This window comes from Sorex fumeus, unplaced genomic scaffold, assembly GCF_029834395.1.
Source record: "Sorex fumeus unplaced genomic scaffold, SorFum_2.1 ptg000009l, whole genome shotgun sequence".
NCBI classification, from domain to species: domain Eukaryota; kingdom Metazoa; phylum Chordata; class Mammalia; order Eulipotyphla; family Soricidae; genus Sorex; species Sorex fumeus.
The window spans coordinates 22,095,627-22,116,291 of NW_026606066.1; the positions used below are offsets into that span (position 1 = coordinate 22,095,627).

At 36.3% G+C, this 20,665-nt stretch overlaps 1 protein-coding gene across 3 annotated transcripts in view; it reads right to left on the minus strand.

The window, feature by feature from the left end:
• ABCB11 (ATP binding cassette subfamily B member 11) overlaps nucleotides 1–20,665 on the minus strand; it is a 99,170-nt gene that overhangs the window by 28,298 nt on the left and 50,207 nt on the right. For all 3 annotated transcript variants that reach the window (XM_056110226.1, XM_056110227.1, XM_056110225.1), the window contains 6 exons: nucleotides 19,392–19,595; nucleotides 16,836–17,006; nucleotides 16,021–16,222; nucleotides 14,717–14,792; nucleotides 8,989–9,070; nucleotides 812–976 (listed from right to left, as the gene is read on the minus strand). In XM_056110226.1, coding sequence (XP_055966201.1) covers nucleotides 812–976; nucleotides 8,989–9,070; nucleotides 14,717–14,792; nucleotides 16,021–16,222; nucleotides 16,836–17,006; nucleotides 19,392–19,595 — 900 coding nt within the window. The remainder of the gene's footprint in view (nucleotides 1–811; nucleotides 977–8,988; nucleotides 9,071–14,716; nucleotides 14,793–16,020; nucleotides 16,223–16,835; nucleotides 17,007–19,391; nucleotides 19,596–20,665) is intronic.

Here is a 20,665-nt window from a genome sequence, read left to right on the forward strand (position 1 = left end):
TAAATTTCAACTGATAAAATGTGACAGCATCTTGATACCAAAACATGCAGTTTTTTTCTGTCTGAAATTTGAATCCCGGGGCAGTTTTTTTGCTGTCCTAAGTTCCTTAGGCTTTAGTTTGTTCCCTTATGAAGAGAGAACAATAAGAATATATGCCTCCAATGGCAATTACGAAAGCTTAGTTAATGAATACATATGAAGTACTTAGATGGTATTGAAAATTTAATTATTTTATTACAGCAATGAGGTAAAATGGAGGTTATTAAAACTCCTAGACGGTAACAAATTAAAATAAGATTATTCTTTATCCATGCCTTCTTTTTACTTCTCCTTTCTTTTCTCCATTTCTGCCCTACTCCTCTGTTTCAATGGTGAAAACCAGCTGAACAGAACGATACAATAGGCACTGACACCTGCTGTATAAGTCAAACTTCGTACACCCACTATTCAGCAAGATTTAAAAAAATGCCCTAAAATCCTTTTATATTATTCAACAGGGCTGCTTTGCATTCTTATTTGACTTACATATAGCTAAGCTTCCCCTCTTTCTAACCGTACATTTGCATTCACAGTGCCGCGTTTTCCTGAGACAGGACTGGTAAATGAGAGTCCTGCTCACCCACATGAGACGGCTCGGTATCATGCTACCTTCTGTGTGATGGAGACTTAAGGCAGTTTTAATTCTTTATAAGTGAGGGGGAAAGTGCTAAAGACATTGACACAAAGACTCAACATACCAAAAAAGATCATTTCCACTAGGAGAAAAAGCAAAGGCCTGAAGTGAATAAAGTGAATCCAGCTGTTTGCTTACCCCAAGAATCTGGCTGAATAAAAAGGCATAAAGGGGTGTGACAGATCCATTGACAGCAGCTCCCACAGACCCCACCAGCATGTAGGGCCATTCTGGAGCGTTGAATTTCAGAATCCTCCTGATTGGGGCAGGTTCAACTTCTTCTTCCTCAGGAATGTTCTTTTCCTTGAGGGGAAAGAGGTTATAATAAATCACCCCAAACTGTGTACATGGGTATATTGCATAGACTACCAAACAGGAGAACCTTTTTAAAAAAAATTTATTGAATCGCCGTGAGGTAGTTACAAGCTTTCATGTTTGGGTTACAACCACACAATGATCAAACAACCATCCCTCCACCAGTGCACATTCCCCACCACCAATATCCACGGTATACCCCCCTTTCCCACCGGTGCTCCCCCTGCCTCCATGGCAGACAATATTCCCCATACTCTCTCTCTGTACTTTTGGGCATTATGAAAACAGAAGAACCTTTGATATACATATATCTATGCATCATGGTTTGGATGTTTATAAGCTTTCTGATATATGAGATGAGGTGACTTGTTAATTTTGCGAGGAGTGACTATGAATAGCTTAATACCATATTGTGAGTCTAGCAGAATAGGCATCTGATGGTGAGTTTATTATTCACATTTCACCATTGAATATATACTAACACCGAGGGAATAATAAATATGTAGGAGTTAAAAAAAAGTAACCCTTCTATAAAAAGCAACAATACTATTTTGTGTTCTAGTGTTTGCATATTTGAGATGAATGAATTTTTGTTTGTTTTTATTGTTTTTGTTTTGCTTTGTTTTATTTGGGGAACACACTTGACCATGCCCCTCAAGGCTTATTCCTGACTCTGTGCTCAGGATCACTCCTGTAGGTACTCAGGGAACTATATGTGGTACTGGAGATTGAACCTAGGTCAGACACATGCAAAACAAATGCCTTATCTACTGTACTATCTCTCCAGTTTGGACATGTGAACTATTTTAGATATGACTTTCATAAACATCAGAGCTCAGTAATCTAGTAACTGATGGAAACTTGAAGGTAGACCAGTGCACTTGAAATAAAACAAGATGAATTTTAAATTTTTAAAAATTTATTTAAAATTTTAAATGGTATCATTATTGTTATTTACCTCTTTTAAAATATGTTTTCTTCTGCAGGAACCCAGAAACAGAGGATAATCTACTTAGACTTCTAAATTCTATGTTTTCTTCACAATGAGTGAAAATTTTTTAAGTATTCTATTATTTTCATTTCAAACTTGGTATTAAAGTACCAGCTCTAGAAACATTTTATCCTCTTGAAGGTAAATACTGTAGTCAGAACCTTATAATTTCTACCATCATTTATCCTTGTGATAGCTAACACTCAGTGTCTAGTCATCATGTTAATGTATACAATAACATGTTCAATTTATTTTCCATTTTGAGAATGATTTTAGGTGATTTATATAGTTATGCATTGATTTTTTTCTCTTTTTAGTTAAATATCCGAAACTTAGAATAAATTGACTAAAATATTTCTTAACTCTATCTTTTATTTAAACATGAGCATCTTATTCAGCTTTAGTAACTCAATGTCAGAGTTAGACAGCAGCAAAGAATGTAAAATTCTTTTCTTTTACTTACAAGAAGGATGTTACCAATTAAAATTTGCTGAGTGTTTTACTTTGTTCTATTTTTTGGGCATGGTAGGGGGGGCAGAGTGTCAGGAATTGAATCCAGATCTTCCTACATGCAAAGTAGATACTAGATTATAAAGCTACCTCCCTACCCCCACAATTAACGTTATTTATTTGTTTATTTAATTTTACCTTTTTTAGGTTACACCTGGCAATGATGAGGGGTTACTCCTTGCTCTGCACTCAGCGGTGCATTACATCTAGCGGTGCTCAGGGGACCATATGGGATGCTGGGAATTGAGCCCTGGTATTCCCTGTGCAAGTCAAATGCACTACCCACAGTACTGTTGCTCTGGCCCCCCTATGATTAACTTTAAATTAAAACCTACACCTTACCAACATAATTATTATCACAAGCCAAATAGAATGTAAAAATATTTCTTGGCTGATGATACATTTGTTATTGCCTCTATTTCTTGGCCTGGAGTATTTATACTTGTCATTACTACTCAGTCAGGCAGCAAATCCTTCTCATCAAGTATTTTATCCCTGACAACTTACTAATTCTAGACTATCAATACCAGACAGGAAAACATGTACCTGTGAAAGCATGAGTAGAACAAGTGCAGAGAGAAAGGGGATTCTTGAATGAGTCTCAAAGTGTCATCCCTGGAAGATAGCACAAAGCACTTCAGCTCTCTGCTCCTGTAACCTCATCCTCAAATAAGAGTTTGACTAAGTTGTTTGGTGGGAAACTGTTCTCTCTGAATATCTTGTGCTTTGTTCCACACATTTGTGACTAGATGTATTGAATAAAATACATTTAGTATTTTGTAGATGTATGTGTAGATGTATATTTTTTGTTTAGACTTTATAGGAATTTGTATAATAACTAGCTCCAGGGCATGGAAATGATATCTAGATCATTAGGACTGGACTGAGGAACCAGAGCAAATGCTGCCCTTTAGTATTAATTCTTCTGTGTCTCATGTATCCCCATTTCTGATGTTTTCTGTTAACATCCACAAAATTGCAGCAGGCCAATCTGACAATTTACTATAGAGGAAAATATCAGGATATTATGATAAAGGAACAGAGAGTATCCATGTAAATAAAATTATTTTTATAGGTACTATGTAAAGTCCCATTGAAGTTATAGAAGAGGTCTATCTCTTAATGTTTAAACCTTATCACAGAAATTAACTGTGATGAAGTAATGTACTTCTAACACTTAATCTTCACTGGATCTCACATAAACTCTACCTTGCTTTTTTACTATCCTAAAAGATGCCACGAGACTGGAAACTTTCCTGCACTGTTTTCTATTATCCTAAATAGAATTGTATCAGAATTACTAAGATGTAGCTCATTCCAGGTTGCCACGAACATAAATTGGAGGATGAGGAGACCTAACTGTGATCTTAACTCTTACACAAGGCAACTATGAGACTTAGGTCAATCACCCCACTTACAGTTTAGAGACACAGACACTTTTTACCATCTCTTGCAAGTTTTCAGAGTCAAAACATGAGGAACCACAAGGTGGAGATAATTCCTTTATGTAACTAAACCTTCTGCACTGCAACAAAATTCTCATGAATAAATGGAGAAATAAAAAAAAAAGTCTTCACCTTTTTTGAGTAAAAGGAAGGATGCTGCCTGTGCTTGGAGCTTGAAGATTTTTAATAAATATTAAAATGTTTAAAGGGACAGGAGAAATAGTACTGTGGGTAGGGCATTTGCCTTGCATGCAGCTGACCTGGGTTCAATCCTTGGCATCCCATCTGGTCCCCTGTGCACTGTCAGAAGTAATTACTGAGTGTGACCCAAAAAGCCAAAAAAAAAAAGTTTAAAAATTTACTTTAGAACAGCATACTGCAAGTGTTTGAAATAGTTTAAAATGTTGTTTAGGGTTATAAAGTCCATAATTTAAATTTTATTAACATCAACCTTTTATATACTTTAAAAAGAAACTTAATTCTTGAAATCTGAAAGACTAATATTATTATCATACAAATGGGAAGCATTAATGTAATCATAGTTATTTTCTTCTTAGAGCTTTATCAAATTCACATTGCCTCTCATGCCAGTTTTTTCACCCTTCTTTCTTTTGCTTCCTTATCTACAGAGAGAAAATAAAGTGACATCTTTCAAAGTTACCCTGGGTAGACAGAGATGGCACATAGAAAAGAAAATTACAGATCAACCACTCTGTTGAACACAGATGCAAAAACTTTCAACAAAATGAAAATTCACAATAAAATGTGAACTAAATTTTGATAATACATTAAAAAGATTAGACACATGCTCAGTTGGGATCTATCCCGGGGATACAAGTATAATTTAATATATGCAGGTCAACTAATGTGATACACCAACATAAATGCAAGGCAAGATAAAATTATATGAACATTTCAAAATGGATTTTGATACATATAATATGCAAACAAGATGACTTTTGACAAGATCCAACTCCCATTTATAATAAAAACTCTCAAAATAAAATAGAAGGAAATTTCCTCAACATAGCAAAGGTTTTATGCCCTTCATAAACCTAGGTTCATGAAGTGGGATAAGGAAAGTCTCATCAATAAATGGTATTGGAATATTTTGTTAGCCACATGAAAAAAAAAATTCCTGGATATTTGGGGAGATTGGTGGCTGGGGAGGGATGGGTGTTTGATCATTGCGTGATTGTCACCCAAACATGAAAGCTTGTAACTTTCTCAAGGTGATTCAATAAAATTTTTAAAAAATTTAAAAATTAAAGAAAAAATAAAGAAAAGACAAATTGAAAATGGGCTAAAGATCTTGATATTTAACACGATTCCATAAAGTACATATAGGAAGGGCTGGAGCAATAGCACAGCAGGTAGGGCGTTTGCCTTGCATGTGGCCAACACGGCCGACCCAAGTTCAATTCCTCCGCCCCTCTCGGAGAGCCCAGCAAGCTACCGAGAGTATTTCGCCCGCACAGCAAAGCATGGAAAGCTACCCATGACATACTCGATATGCTAAACACAGTAACAAGTCTCACAATGTTACTGGGCCCGCTTGAGCAAATCAACGAACAACGGGAGGACAGTGACAGTGACAGTGACATATAGGAAAGCATAATGGGATTCTCCACAATATTTCCTTCAGAGGTATCTTCAAAGATTCAATGCTCTTAACTAAGAAAAAGAAGCAAAGGTAAATAGGACTAAATCAAGCTAAAACGTTTCTGCATGAGAATAAAAGAATAGCAGAAAATATTCACTCCACCATTCTGACAAAAGGCTAATATCCAAGATTCACAAACCACTTGCAGAACTTAACAACAAAATAACAGCTCATCGAAAAATGGTGAGAGTAGAGGAACAGACAGTCAAGAAGACATACAGATGGCCAACAGACACACGAAGAAATGCTGCTCATCACTTATCATCAGGGAAATACAAATAAAAATGTATTTTGATTTGAGATACCACCACACACTGGTAAGAATGGCACACATCAAAAATACTGGTAATAGCAGGTATTGGCAAAAATATGGTTAAAATGGAAGCATTACCTTGTAGTCCCTCAGCACTGTCAGAAATTAATTTTCAAAAAATTTCATTGAACTTCCACTAAGGAATAGCCAAAGCCCCTTTACCCAATTTGAAATTGAGTTTGCGTGGCTGTATTTGGTGTGAAGAGAGAAGGTAGGGGTCTCTCCTAACCTAACACTCATGAGTTAAGGGGTCAGTCATGAATTATATTCTTATTGGTCATCAATTATAAATCAAATGGTAGCACAGTGGTAGGGCATTTGCCTTGCGCGCCATCCCGGATGAGCTGGGTTTAATTCCTCTGCCCCTCTCGGAGAGCCTGGCATACTACTGAGAGTATTCAATATGCCAAATACAGTAACAAGAAGTCTCACAATGGAGAGGTTACTGGGCCCGCTTGAGCAAATCGATGAATAACAGAAGGACCGTGGTTTTTTTTTGTTTGTTTAGCATTTTTTACCATTATGTGTAAATTATTATCATTAATTATTTGGACCTTATTGATGCTAATGTATTGACATGCTCATATTAATTTCTGTTAATTTGTGCTAGCTCTATGATATTCACATTTAAACTTAATTTATATAATTGATCAGCTCAATTATCTTCTTGGTAACAAATATTATTTAAACACATATTAATATTGAATCATTGATTAAAAATATTTAGTCATTAAATAATTTTATAAAAACACATACAAAATAAAACATTGAGTTTTCATATTACCCAGTAATTCTACTTTTTGGCACTCCAAGAGCTTAAAAACATTAATTTGAAAAGATATTTACACTCCCACATTTATTACAGGATTATTTGCAATAGCCAAGATCTGGAAACAATCCGAGTGTTCAATAACCAAGAAGTAGGTAAAAAAGGCATTTATACACAATGGCATGTTATGTAGCACTGCACTCCTTTTGTTCATCTATTTGCTTGAGCAGGCCCAGTAACATCTCCATTGTGAGACTTCTTGTTACTGTGTTTAGTCTATCAAATAGGTCATAGGGAGCTTGCCAGGCTTTACTGGGTGGGTGAGATACTCTTGGTAGTTTACAGGGCTCTCTGAGAGGGGTGGAGGAATCAAACCCAGGATGGCTGCGTGGAAGGCAAATGCCCTACCCGCTGTGCTATCGCTCCAACCCGGCATGTTATGGACTTATGAGAAAAGGTAAAGGTAAGGTTGATCGTCGATTTGCTCGAGCGGGCCCAGTAACGTCTCCATTGGAGACTTTGTTGTTACTGTGTCTGGCATATCGAATACTCTCGGTAGCTTGCCGGGCTCTCCGAGAGGGGCGGAGGAATCGAACTCGGGTCGGCCATGTTGGCTGCTTGTAAGGTGAACGCCCTACCCGCTGTGTTATCGCTCCAGTCCCAGGAGCAATATGAGAAAAGATGAAGTCTTATTGTTCACTACAAAATAGATTGAAAAAGAGGGTGATTATTAAAATCAAAGAATGAAGTGTAATGATTAAAATTTGGAGATCATGTGAATGGATATAGAAACCATGGTATACATACAAACACTGTCAAACACTGTCCTCCCATTATTTATCAATTTGCTCAAGCAGGCCCAGTAACATCTCCATTTTTTGAGACTTGCTGTTACTGTGTTTGGCATATTGAATACGTCATGGGGAGCTTGCCAGGCTTTGCCGTGTGGGCGAGATACTCTAGGTAGCTTGCCAGGCTCTCTGAGAGGGGTGAAGGAATCGAACCCAGCTTGGCTGGGCTGGCTGCGTGTAAGGCAAACGCCCTTCTGCTGTGCTATTGCTCCAGAATAAATACTCGACTATAAGAAAAGATAAAAACATGCCATTTTCTCACTACATGGATGAATCTGTATCACACTGGGTGAAGTTAGTCAGAAGGAGAGGGATATAAGGGGATAACAACTGGCTAAAGGCAACAGAACCTGAAAACTGGTCTACAGAACTGAAGTTACCATGAAGGAGAATAGAGAGATGGATGTGAATTGAAGGGGTGTGTGTGTGTGTGTGTGTGTGTGTGTGTGTGTGTGTGTGTGTGAGAGAGAGAGGTGGGTGCAGATCGGGGGTGGAGGTTGAGAGTTTCCTTGAGATAATGGTGGAGGGATGCAGACACTCTGGTGGGGACTAATGTTATAACATTGAATGCATGAAACCTCGTCAAAAACATTTTTATAAATCATGCTGCCTAAAATATAGATAAAATACAATAAAACAAGGTTAAACTTTTTTTAAAAAGTCCTTTATAAAATGAAATTTCAAGTTGATATTTTGGTTAAAGCCCAAATAAAACATTGCATTAAAATAAAAGAAGAAGAAAAAGGCATTTTAAGCTCACGTTAAAATAATTACTCTAAAATTGTGTGAAGTGAACAAATGTCCATAAAACCTACTTGGCCTTAATTAATTAAAAAATTATAATAGTTCTTATAAGAGGTAAGTAACCCTAACAAATGCTTGTGCTGATCAAAAGCTTTTGCCTAGGTTTAATTTAGAAGATTTTAAAAAATGAGAGAAATGTTTTCAGGTCTTATTAAAAACTTTTAAAAAGATACATTGAATCTAAAAGTCCACTTAGTACATGCAATATCTCTGTGAATATTAAAGAGTTCATTTGAATGCTATTAAATAGACCCCAGTAGCCCAGGTTTAGCACCCATGTATTTTTTAAAATACTCTGCAATTCCTTTAAAATATTGTTTAACAAGATTGGGTTTGGGGTGTGTGGTGAAAGGGAGGGGTGATAGGGTCCTTGAGAGAGGGAAGTGGGTACACTGGTGATGAGTGTGATGTTGGAATTTTGTGCATGGGAGGCTATCATTAACAGTGTTGTAAATCACAGAACCTCAGTCAATAGATAAATGTATATATAAATAAAATGCTTGAAAAATAGTTTTATCTGGTCTTAATAGGTTTTTAAAATTTTAATCTGACAACCAAACATTCCTAAATGAAGCCTGACAACTTATATGTTCAGGTTTGCAATAGTTCTCGAAAGAGACTTTTTACATTCTCCCATAAGTCATTGTGTCTGACCTTTCTGTCTTCTTCAATAGCTGACTGTGATTCCTGCACCAGGTATGAAAGTTGAGATTTGGAGCGTTGCCGGAGGGAAGCTCTGTAAATAAAGAGAAAAATGCAAGAGTCTGTGAGTGGATTGGAACAGGATTTAATAGGTGTGTAAGTTTACATAATACATATTGAATAAACAAATACTTAGTAGGTCATATGGTAACCAGGAAGAAGGGTTTCCTGATTCAATCTGACAGAGCTGTTCTTAGGATAGAGTAACCATGTTGATTTCTCTGGGCCATAGCTAGCCTCTGATCCAGAGACTGGCCAAAGATGGAGAAAAAGATTGAGAGCAATGGTCACACACACACACACACACACACACACACACACACACACTTCATTCCAAATCAACATGTTTTTGCTTATTGGTACTGAGTTTAGGCTTTGGCTTATAGTTTTGATTTTTACTTTTGTTATTTTAATGATGTTATTTTAAGATGTGGCTAGAAATGATGAGGATGTCTTAAAAATGTTAAGTCATACAACATGCCTAGAAATGCTATTAGGTAGCAAATGGCTTTGTGGAAGATAATTCAGTTGGAAATATTCATTCATTCATTCATTCATTCAAAGCAGGCTTTTTGAGCACCTATAGCATGAAAATCCAAAGCCAGCTGCATCACATATTTACCTCAAGAAACTTAATATGTTATGGAAGACTAACATAAATATGCAACCCAGGTGAAAGAGAAAGTGTGGTAAGTACTCTTAGGCAGGTTAGAAGAAAGTACAGAAATTTAAAAGACAAAGAACAGCATGGCAGATGTTATTAGGAGAGGCCTCAAGAAAGGGGTAGCTAAGGTAGGATTTGGGTATTTGTAGAATAAAAGGAAGAGAGAAGAGATTTTTATTGGAAGAACAGTGTAAACAGAAAGATGAAGAGAGAAGAGTGAGAGAGAGATGTTATATATTTAGTAAAAGTCAGACGAAGGAAGTAATTGGTTCAGATTGTTTGGGGTTTATTCATGTAATTTCTAGAAAGTAACTTCTACTTTGCTTTAAGTGAAACTTGAAAGTGAGCGACATGAGAAACTGCTGGTAATTGGAAGAAAATTTTCCTCAAGGAAATATACTTCCTGATGTATGAAGCCAATACTGGAACCAAAAGTAGAGCTAATGAATGGCGCTGCCAAGCTAGTCCTGACTACAAACGCCTAGTGGTTGTTTGAAAGATACAATGTTCCTCATACTTAATACCATTATAAGGAGAGCACATGAATCTGCATTTTTGCCTATTTCCTAAACTTTGCTTATCACCAAATAATCTGATGAATTTATTGTGACACCAAGAGCTCAATCTTCACCATTTTGAAATATCGGTAGAGGTCAATAAACCACAGCCTGTAGGCCAAATTTGACCTCCCATCAACGTTTATAAATAAAGTTCTACTGGAATTTTTTAAAAAGCAAAAGTAGAGCTGCAAAAGGAATAGAAAGAAACTGTATCTCTTTTGGACCATCTGAAATCCTGCTTTATTTGAAAATGGAACTTCCTTAAAGCTTTATTTGTACATGAATATTTTTTTTCCTTTAAAGATTAAATCAGGTTCGGTTAGGTTTTTAGTAATGTGCTTTAAGCAAGAGAAGCAAAACTGAAGACTTGCAAAGAAGAAAGTGACATTATCAAAGCACCTAATCTGAAGTAGTATGGGATCAAGAAAGAGGTTGTAAAGATGAGAAGATGTACATCAACTGTCTTAGTGCATTCAGTTCTAGTGCATTCCGGCGAATGCACTACGAATGCATTCTAATTCATTCATAAAGTCCTGCCATTGGCATTCAGGTGATATTTTTCAAAATACCAAGATAATGCCTGCCTGTAATATGTGATTATCTGTCCTTGTTTAGAAGTTAGTAGCACATTAAGCTCATCACTCTATTTTATTGCGCATACTGTTAATGACACTGCCATCTCCTTAGTCACCCAACTATAACACCCGGGTCCATTTATCTTCTTTTCCCTCTTCCTTGTTCTTGTACTCAAACTCTTGCCAAGTGTCATTATGACAAGGTATGAAGTCAGTCTTTAGCTTTACTCCCAGCTACTGACCTCTGGGACATTTTAGTTTCCTCCCACCTAGCTGAAATGCTACAGTAATAGAGTCATTTCTCTATTAGGTAACTAAGGTGAAAATATCTTATCCAGAAGGTGTAGAGATTAGGTCTGCATCAGCAAGAAAGATCAAGGGGAGTACTGAGATTTTTAAGGTACTGTGCCTAGCAAGGAAACTCAAAATACTGGATGTAGATGTGGAAAAGGAGAAGTTGTCAAAGTTGTCAAAAGTTGGTTGATTTCCTCCCAGTTCTAAACATGGGATATAGAATTGAAATATAGTTTTCCAAGTCCTATATCCCAGTCTCCTCAGATTTCTGCTACTTTCATCTTAAATTTATTTCCTCCCTCTCCTTTCTTTTCCTTCACTTTCCTTTTTTCTTCTCTTTCCCCCCTCTGATCTCCCTCTCATCCACTACCCCTCTCCACTCGCTGAACACACACACACATACACACACACTCACACACAGACACACAGACACACACACACATTCCATATGTTTAGCATAGACTGACCCAATAAAACTACAGTAGTAATGGTTTTAGGCAGGTGCCCAACCAGCAAGTCAATCCTAATACCAGAGTAAGAATTCCATCACAACTCTTTCAAAAACAAATATCAGTTCCTCCCTATCTTAGAAACTGTGTACCATTTGCCAGTGCAAATAAAAAGATCTGACTTGAGAAATAAATGTTCTCTCTTCCTCTTTCTCTCTAAATATTATTACTTAGATGTTATTTACTTTAATTATAGTTATTATTAAATCACTTTTGAACCTAAAAGAGGACATAGCCACCAGAAAGACAAAGTTAAGGAAGTAAGATGTAAATTAACATTTTATTTAGTCATCTTTCAGCAAAAAAGAAAAAAAGATCTGTCAGTATTATACATCAGGATATTTATAACAGATCTTGTTATTCAAACTTAAAAATCTTTCTCTGCAGGAGGTTAATAGCTACTTTCTGTGCATAGATTATATTTCTGAATTCTTTTCCTATTCACTTAAATATAGAATTTGTACTATTAACCAAAGAGAAAACATTTATATTAAAAATGATTATCTTGTTCTAAAAATAACTGAGTAAGCTACTCATAATGGATAAATTATTCATCTGAAGGTTTTAAAAATAATTATATTCTTGTTGATATGGTCACAAGATATATCTCCTTTTTGCTAGCTTTATCCTAGTGACCAAAAGAATCCTCTATGGGGTGAGATGATAGTTCACTTGGTAAAGCCCATGCCTAGTATGTTCAAGGCCCAGAATTCGATCCCTGGAACTGCATGTCCCAACCTCCAACACCACAAGGTGTGGTCCCATGTGACCCTTGAGTACCATCTGGTCAAGCACAGATCAACAGTGGGTACGACACCTATTTACAATAAAAACAATAACAGTGAGAAAAAAGATGCCTCATCATTCTCTGGGCTTAAGAATTTTATTGGTATCTGTATCAACTAGTATTTCTATTTCATTATCCTTTCTTATTAAGCATGGTAAAATGCCAAATGTCTATTAAAAATTCAAATAATTTTGACAATTTTCAAAGCTGCAACTTTATAGGGTAGCTTGAAGATATTGCTTTGTTGTTTTCCAAATTTAAAAGTATACATTTCTTATAATTCTTTTGAATAGAGGAGCCAGAGATATAGTACAGCTGGTGGATGTTCGTCTTACATTTTATCAAGCCCAATTCAATTCCTGGAACCCCAGGTGGTCCCCCAAGCCCACCAGAGTGGTCCCTGAGTTTCGGAATCAGGGGTAATCCCTGAAAAGAGCCAAGTGTGACCTACAAACAAAACAATGTTTTTTTTCTGAAAAAAACATATTTAGAAAAACCACCTAAGCATAAATTCAGCAAACTCTTTTTTGAAGTTCATAGTTTGAAATATTTGAAATTACTGCACAAATGTTTTAAGCCTCTTCAACCACCTTTTAGTAAGCAATAAATGATCTTGAATGAGCAAGTCCTACAATTGAACTTTTGTCCAGAACCATCATTGATTAACTGTCCTAGAAATTGTATGGATAATGATAGAGAAATATGTTGTCAACCAATTGACTAACGTCTCCTCATATAAAGAAAACAAACCCTTGAATTTTTTACAAATAAAACTCATAGATAGAATTACTTCTATAAAGAATTTTTCTTGATACAGAGTTAAAAAATATTAATCTCATTGAGGCATATTTGAGATATAGCCTTATATTAATTTCAAACATATAAAATATTGATTTGATACAGAAAGTTTTGTACATAATACACATGTATAAATTAAACAGCTGTAACCAAAGTAAATCTAGTTATACATGCATTTTTAATATTTAATGGAATCATTTTATAGAAACTCTTAAGACTAAAATACACTGCACTGCACTGTCCTCCTGTTGTTCATTGATTTGCTTGAGCGGGCCCAGTAATGTCTCCATCGTGAGACTTGTTGTTACTGTGTTTGGCATATCGGATATGCCATGGGTAGCTTGCCAGGCTTCGCTGTGCGGGCGAGATACTCTCCATAGCTTGCTGAGCTCTCCAAGAGGGGCGGAGGAATTGAACCTGGGTCGGCTGTGTGGGCTGCATGCAAGGCAATAGCCCTACCTGCTGTGCTATTGCTCCAGCCCAAGACTAAAATGAAAAACTAAAATTTAATCTCACATGTAGCATAATCCAAAAATATTTTGGTTTTATTTTTTGTGGTGCAAGAGATTGACCCTACGGCCTCATATATGCAAGGCAAATGCTCTGCCATAGAGGTATATCCATGGATCAAAAGTGTTTTCAAAGTAAGAACCCGTATATTGTTGCAGAGAAAAAGAAATAGCTTATGTAAAAAAAATTTTACTTAATTACTAGACAGTATATTTTTATTCCATTTAGCTAAGACATTCTTTTACTTGCATTGGATTATTCTGTGAGCAGAAATATTTGTAATTCATTTGCAGCACAACAACTAAAGGGAATTGATAAACGGCATTAATTTGACCTCTAAAAGAGTGTTTCATATGACAGTTAGTACAGAGGGAAAGACTAAATCCAGACACTTTTTAATTCCCTTTTTTTCAGCTCAGTAAACACCATTTTTACTATAAAGCAGGTCTATCAGGATCCTATCATCAATAAAACAGTTTTATTTCAGAAATTCCAACATTGACAACTTTTATAAAAAGCATGCAAGCACAGGATACAGGACTGCAACAAACCACAGATGCCCACGTTCCCACAAGAATTCACCCATGGAATAGAAAGAGAAAGCAACGATTTATTTGCATGTTTATATTATACAAGACCCAGGGCAATGCTTCAGGCTCTTCTTGCATCTGAGATGTTACCTAAGGATTATATCTGCAGAGAACATCCAAGAAGAACTATTTTTTCTTTTTGTCTATTTGTTGGGTAGTTTGGTTTCTTTTTCTTTTTTCCTTATTTTCCTTTTAGTTTTTGGGCAACATGCAACTGTGCTCAGGACTTTCAGCTCAGGGATCACTCCTGACTGACTTCGGGAGATTAGGTGTGGTGCTGGGGATTGAAACCATTTGGCTAGATGCAAGGTAAATACCTTATCTACTGTACTGGAGAGACTCTCCAGCAAAAAATATGTTAAAACTCAAATCCACCCCATGACTTGAGTTTACCTTAAACTATCTCGGTAGCTCCCTCTGCTAAAGTTCTTCCTGCTCTCAAGTCCAGACTCTTCTGTTTCATCTTTTCCTATACAACAGAACATAAGGAATTTCTTAGTATACAAAATAAGCAGAATCATGTTAAAACAAAACCAGTTGCTAAGTTTGGCTAGAATATCATTATAATGGCCATTGCTTAAACATCCTATTAACTACATTGCAATAAAGGAAACAACACTTGTCTAGGTCATTCTACCAAAAAGTTTCAAAATACTTAGCAGGATAACCTATGTTTTATTTGGGGAGGGGGGGATCACACCCAGCGATGCACAGGGGTTACTCCTGGCTCTGCACTCAGGAATTATCCCTGGCGGTGCTCAGGGGACCATATGGGATGCTGGGAATTGAATCCAGGTTAGCCACATGCAAGGCAAACGCTGTACCTGCTGTGCTACTGCTCCAGCCCCAGCCTATATGTTTTTTATCTTCACAGAAATAGACATCCTGTAGCATGAATCATTAAAAACTTTAAGGAAAGCCCAAATAGAAGTTTCAAAAGGTGAGAGTTGAATAAAAATGTGAAATTATTTTCAGAATAAAATAAACAAACACTGTCCTCCTGTTGTTCATTGATTTGCTCGAGCAGGCCCAGTAATGTCTCCATTGTGAGACTTCTTGTTACTGTGTTTGGCATATTGAATACTCTCAGTAGCTTGCCAGGCTCTCCGAGAGGGGTAGAGGAATCAAACCCAGCTCAGCCAGGCTGGCTGCGCGCAAGGCAAACATCCTACCGCTGTGCTATCACTCCAGCCATAAATTGCATATTAATTATATATAGTAGTTATATCCAATGGAGTTTACAAGCCTAGAATTGATATTGTACAGAGAGTATGGAGTAAATGGCAAGTAGTTGGAATGTGACACCAGATCTATATTGAAACAAAAAGGATACTAGTACTCTATTTTCACTGCAGCGATGAAAATTAGCATAAAACTTTAGTCATTGAGTAGTTTATTCAACTATAAGAACTCCTTCTGAGTAAAGGCCTCCCAAAGAAGCTTCTCCTCTTTGCAGAGTATTTGGTGGTGCAGGAAGAAATAGTCGATGAAATTTGAAGACCTGAATTTTAGATTTTGACCTGATCAAGGAAGTAAAACCCTGAACTTCTGTTGTTTCTTTTATCAACTCTTTAATACCTCCCAGAATTGTTGGAAAAACAAATAAAACAATGTGCATTAAAAATGCATAGAGGTTGATAAAGCATTTCGTATGTTAACTAACATAAATGTACAAACACAATGGAAAAAACACTTGCCCTTTACATCCTCTTTGTTAAGAGCTGAATCTCCTTGGCTTTGTAAAGTCACTAGAGTAAAGTAAACTCCTTTCCTTTCCAAGAGTTCTTCATGGGTGCCTCTTTCCACTGCTGTACCATGTTCAAAACCAATAATGACATCTGCAGCTCTGACGGTGGAGAGGCGATGAGAGACTGAGATGATTGTATGCCCATGTTGGATCTGGAAGAACATGTGGTACTTTGTTAAACAGGACTATTAGACAGCTGACAGTGTCCTTTGGATCATCCCAGAATCCACAAGGAAATCAGAGCCTTAGTTCCTGGTAAAATCCTTAAATAGGCTGTGTAGACAGACATTACAAATATCAGCACACATTCTCAAAGCCATAAATACCATCACACATTCACCTTGTTGCTGCCATCAATTTATTAAGAAAATAAAAGAAAAAATTTAATCAAATATTAAAATTATAACCAACAAAATTAAAACATTTTATATGTGCAGCTTTGGGAAGCAAATTATAACTGCCCTTGTTCAACTACCAGGAAGCTGTAGTCAATATTTTCTAAGCAATTAGATGAGATGAAATAAACTATGTAGCATTTCTCTCTTTCTCTCAACTGTGTCCTACAACAGCAGAATGGAAATTGCCACATAGTAGCATATTCCTAAAACTGCCACATGCTTGTAGCACCAGTTTAGGATATTCTATGCCTCAACTAAAGTGTTTGTGACTTTGAATCTTTGCAACAAAAAAAAAAAAAAGGAAGGAATTGGAGAAAAAACGAGTTTCTACATGGGTCTGTAAAATGAATTTAGACTTTCCACAAACCTTACTCAGTGCCTCTTGTACCATAGCTTCACTCTCATTGTCGAGCGCTGAGGTGGCCATGTCCAAAAGCAAGATCTTGGGGTTTCGGACAAGGGCCCGAGCAATGGCTATTCTCTGTTTCTGGCCACCACTCATTTGGCCTCCTCCTTCTCCAACAAGAGTGTCAAATTTCTAGGAAAAAAGGTAACACCAGTAATCAAAAGAAGAATTCAATGCTCATAACAGTGATTTATTAACAAGTCCTTTCTAACTTCTTCCTCAGGGATGAATTTTCCCAGATCTAACTTTTTTTTTTTTAATTTATTTATTGAATCACCGTGGGAAAGGTTACAAAGCTTTCAGGTTTAGGTCTCAGTCATGCAAATATCAAACACATTTCCCTTTACCAATACTTATTTTTTACCATGAAGAATCCCAATAAAACCCCACCCCTCCCAGTCCCTGTGAGGCAGATGAATTCTAGTTAACACTCTATCTGCTTTGATTAGATTCACTGTTTCAATAAAAGATTCACCACTATTATTTAGAGTTTACCCCCCCCCCCCAAATCAGACATGCTGAAAAAGCATTGTGAAGTGATTTGCTTTCTACAGCTGGGTTCAAGAATTAAATGTTGGTTAACTGAAAAAAAAAATCCTTGCCTGAAATATGTTATTGTCTACTCAATATTTATGTGGGGGTTAAACTGATTATTTCTTTTATTTCCAGGTTCACTAAACTGCTATATTTCTCTTTAACTCACTTCAAATAAAATGTTTCTACCAATGTAGAAGTTAATCTAAATCCTAAAAGTCCATTTTAAAGGATTAGAGCACAGATCAAGGCCTTGTTTCTTTTCTGTAATCAGATAACAGAAAAACCCAGTACTGCCTTTTAATTTAGATTGCAAGATCATATTAGCTTCATACTCATTACCATGGACAGCAAATAGTTACTATCTTGAATGTCTGACACTACATTGGGATCTCACAATGCATTAATGTCAGAGAACCTTAATTGTTAGCCACTGAGTTGAATACTTGTAATATATAAAGTTTAGTGCTGAGTTCTTTGTACATAGCATCTCATTTATTCTTCTGCAAGTGATGTAAGTAATACATCACATGAGGAAATGCTAACTATAAGGGATTAATGTCTACATTCAAAAAGCTTGCAAGTGGAGATGCAGGAATTTGTATGCAGCAGTCTGATTCTAAAACTTCATACTCTTTAATTATGCCTTAACTAATTGCCTTATTTCATAGATGAAACTAAATCTAATTCACAGTTGAAATCTTATCCATACAATAAATAAGACTAAATAGGAAGTATTCTAGATAACTGGGTCTGATTTTCCTACTTATTTGCTATATAATCTTGACCTTGACTTCAGCTTTCCTTCTACAGATAGGGAAACTTACTGTACCCTCATGATAAAATGGTTGGCAGGGAAGGTGGGAGTGCAAAATGAATCAAAATATCCTTAGAGCAGTGACTGATGTGTAGCAATTCTATGTATGTTAACCAGTAGCGCTATAACTCTTTTTTTACTTAGCAGGCCATTAGCTACAACATCCATAATAGCATGATTAAACAAAGTTGCTAATTTCTTTCTGTCTTTGTCTAGAATGAAGGTAACAAGGAGTCGGAGAGATAGGACAGCATATAGGGCTCTTGCTTTGCACACAGCCAACCCAGGCTTGATCCCCAGCACCTGGTAAGGTCCCTTGAGCCTTTCTACGAGTGATCCCTGAGTACAGAATCTAAAGTAAGCCCTGGAGGCAGGGGGCGGGGTGAGGTGGGGATGGTGGGAGAGATACTGGGAACATAGCTGGTGGAAAATGTACAGTGGTGGAGGGATGGGTGTTCAATCATTGTATGATGAAACTCAATCACGAAAGCTATGTAACTATCTCATGGTAATTCAAGAAAAAAGAATAAAAGAGGAGAAGAAAAGAGAGTAAGCCCTGACCACTTTCAGGTGTGGCCCCCAAACAACAACCAAAACAGTAAAAGTCTAGGACTGGAGTAAAAAATAATACAGCAGTTACAGTGCTTGCTTTGCATGAGGCCAACATAGATTAGAACATTTGGTCCCCAGAGTCTCACCAAAAGTGACCACTAAGACTAGAGCCAGGAGTACATCCTGACACTACTGGGTGTGGCGCCAAAACAAAGACAAAACAAAGAAGGTATGTGAGTGATTTTTGAATATCTGATATACAGAACTGAGGTTACCATGGTAAATAATAAGCAGATACATATACCACACCCACACACACCCACACACCCCAACCCTAAAAAAATTACATTGTAGATATCAAAAGAACATTTGTACAAGCTATTCTCAAATGACAAAGTTTAAAATAGAAGGAAAAAGAGAAAGTTCCCTCGTTTGATGTAGATTTTACATATATAGACATTATACTAATAATACTTTTCAAACAAAGCAGAAAACTTATTATACATAAGTATTTCCAAACAGAAACCAAATCATGACATTAAAATTTTAATGGGTTAGAACTTCAGCGGGGGAAAAAAGGTATATTATCAAGTCACTCTTTTTCTTAGGGTTACCTGTGGAAGGTCCATGATGAAGTTATAGGCATTGGCTGCCTTCGCAGCACAAACTATATCTTCTATGGTTGCATCTTCTCTCCCATAGCGTATATTTTCTGCAATGGTGGTGGAAAACAGAACTGGCTCTTGCTCCACTATCCCAATCTGTGCTCTAAGCCACTGGATATTAAGAGAACGAATGTCATGGCCATCTAAAGTTACCTAGAGAATAGGAGAAAAATACAATAACTCTTGTAATATTTTGTATTTCTTACTTATCATATTCATTATACTGCATTTGACTTATGGGGAGAAAAAGAGAGACCAATAAGATTGCAAGAAAAATTATCCTTCTTATAATGTGGCCATCTATATAAGAACAAAAAAATATCATTGAAACAACTGCAGGACAAATTAATTATAGAAATACAAATTAGGTATTAGAAATACAAATTAGATATTATACATAAAGGTCACTTAATGTGGGACTGGAGAGATGGTGTAGGAGTTAAGACACTTAACCGACATTGCATATGGCTCACTTAGATTCAACCTTGTTATCCCAAATGCTGCCCTGAGCTCTACTGGGTATGAGCCCCAAGTGCAGAACCAGGAGTAAGCTCTGACTACAGCCAGGTATAGCCACAAACCACCCTTTCAAAAAAAAAAGTCACTAAACAACATTATTGTCTCAGGAATAGAGTATTTTAATTTCTCAATAAAAAGTAGAGTTCATAATTAACTATGATTTGATATTTTATTATCTTTTAATTTTGACCAGAAATTTGGAATTAGAAAATCCTTAATCTCCAAGACATACAGGGAAAGTACCTTTGTACTACAAAAACCAATGACCCCTATCTTGATATATCTTATAGTAAATATGACCTATTGATCCAATTCATTAAATAACATTTTGCTCCCCAAAAGGATTTGGAACCATACATACAATAGGCAAATAAAACTTACTTTGGAAAAAAATGCACTGAATGCCTGCAGCAAGTTTCAATATCTCTGACCCGTGGTTTTCTCATTTGTAAAAATGAGCATATTTACCTTTAGGGGTCAATTTAAAAATAAGCAATGTTTTTTAAAAAGTATTTGATATGCAATATACAATGCTTAAACAGAAATAATTATTATTAATTTTCTTAATTTAAATCTATATTTTTGTAAAATAGATATATGGAAAAAAGACTAAGTACTTTGTAAAATGATAACTCATCAAAGCAATAATCAAGTCATCTGTTAATTACAACCATGTAAGAGATCATATGCTAACTGTTTGGAGA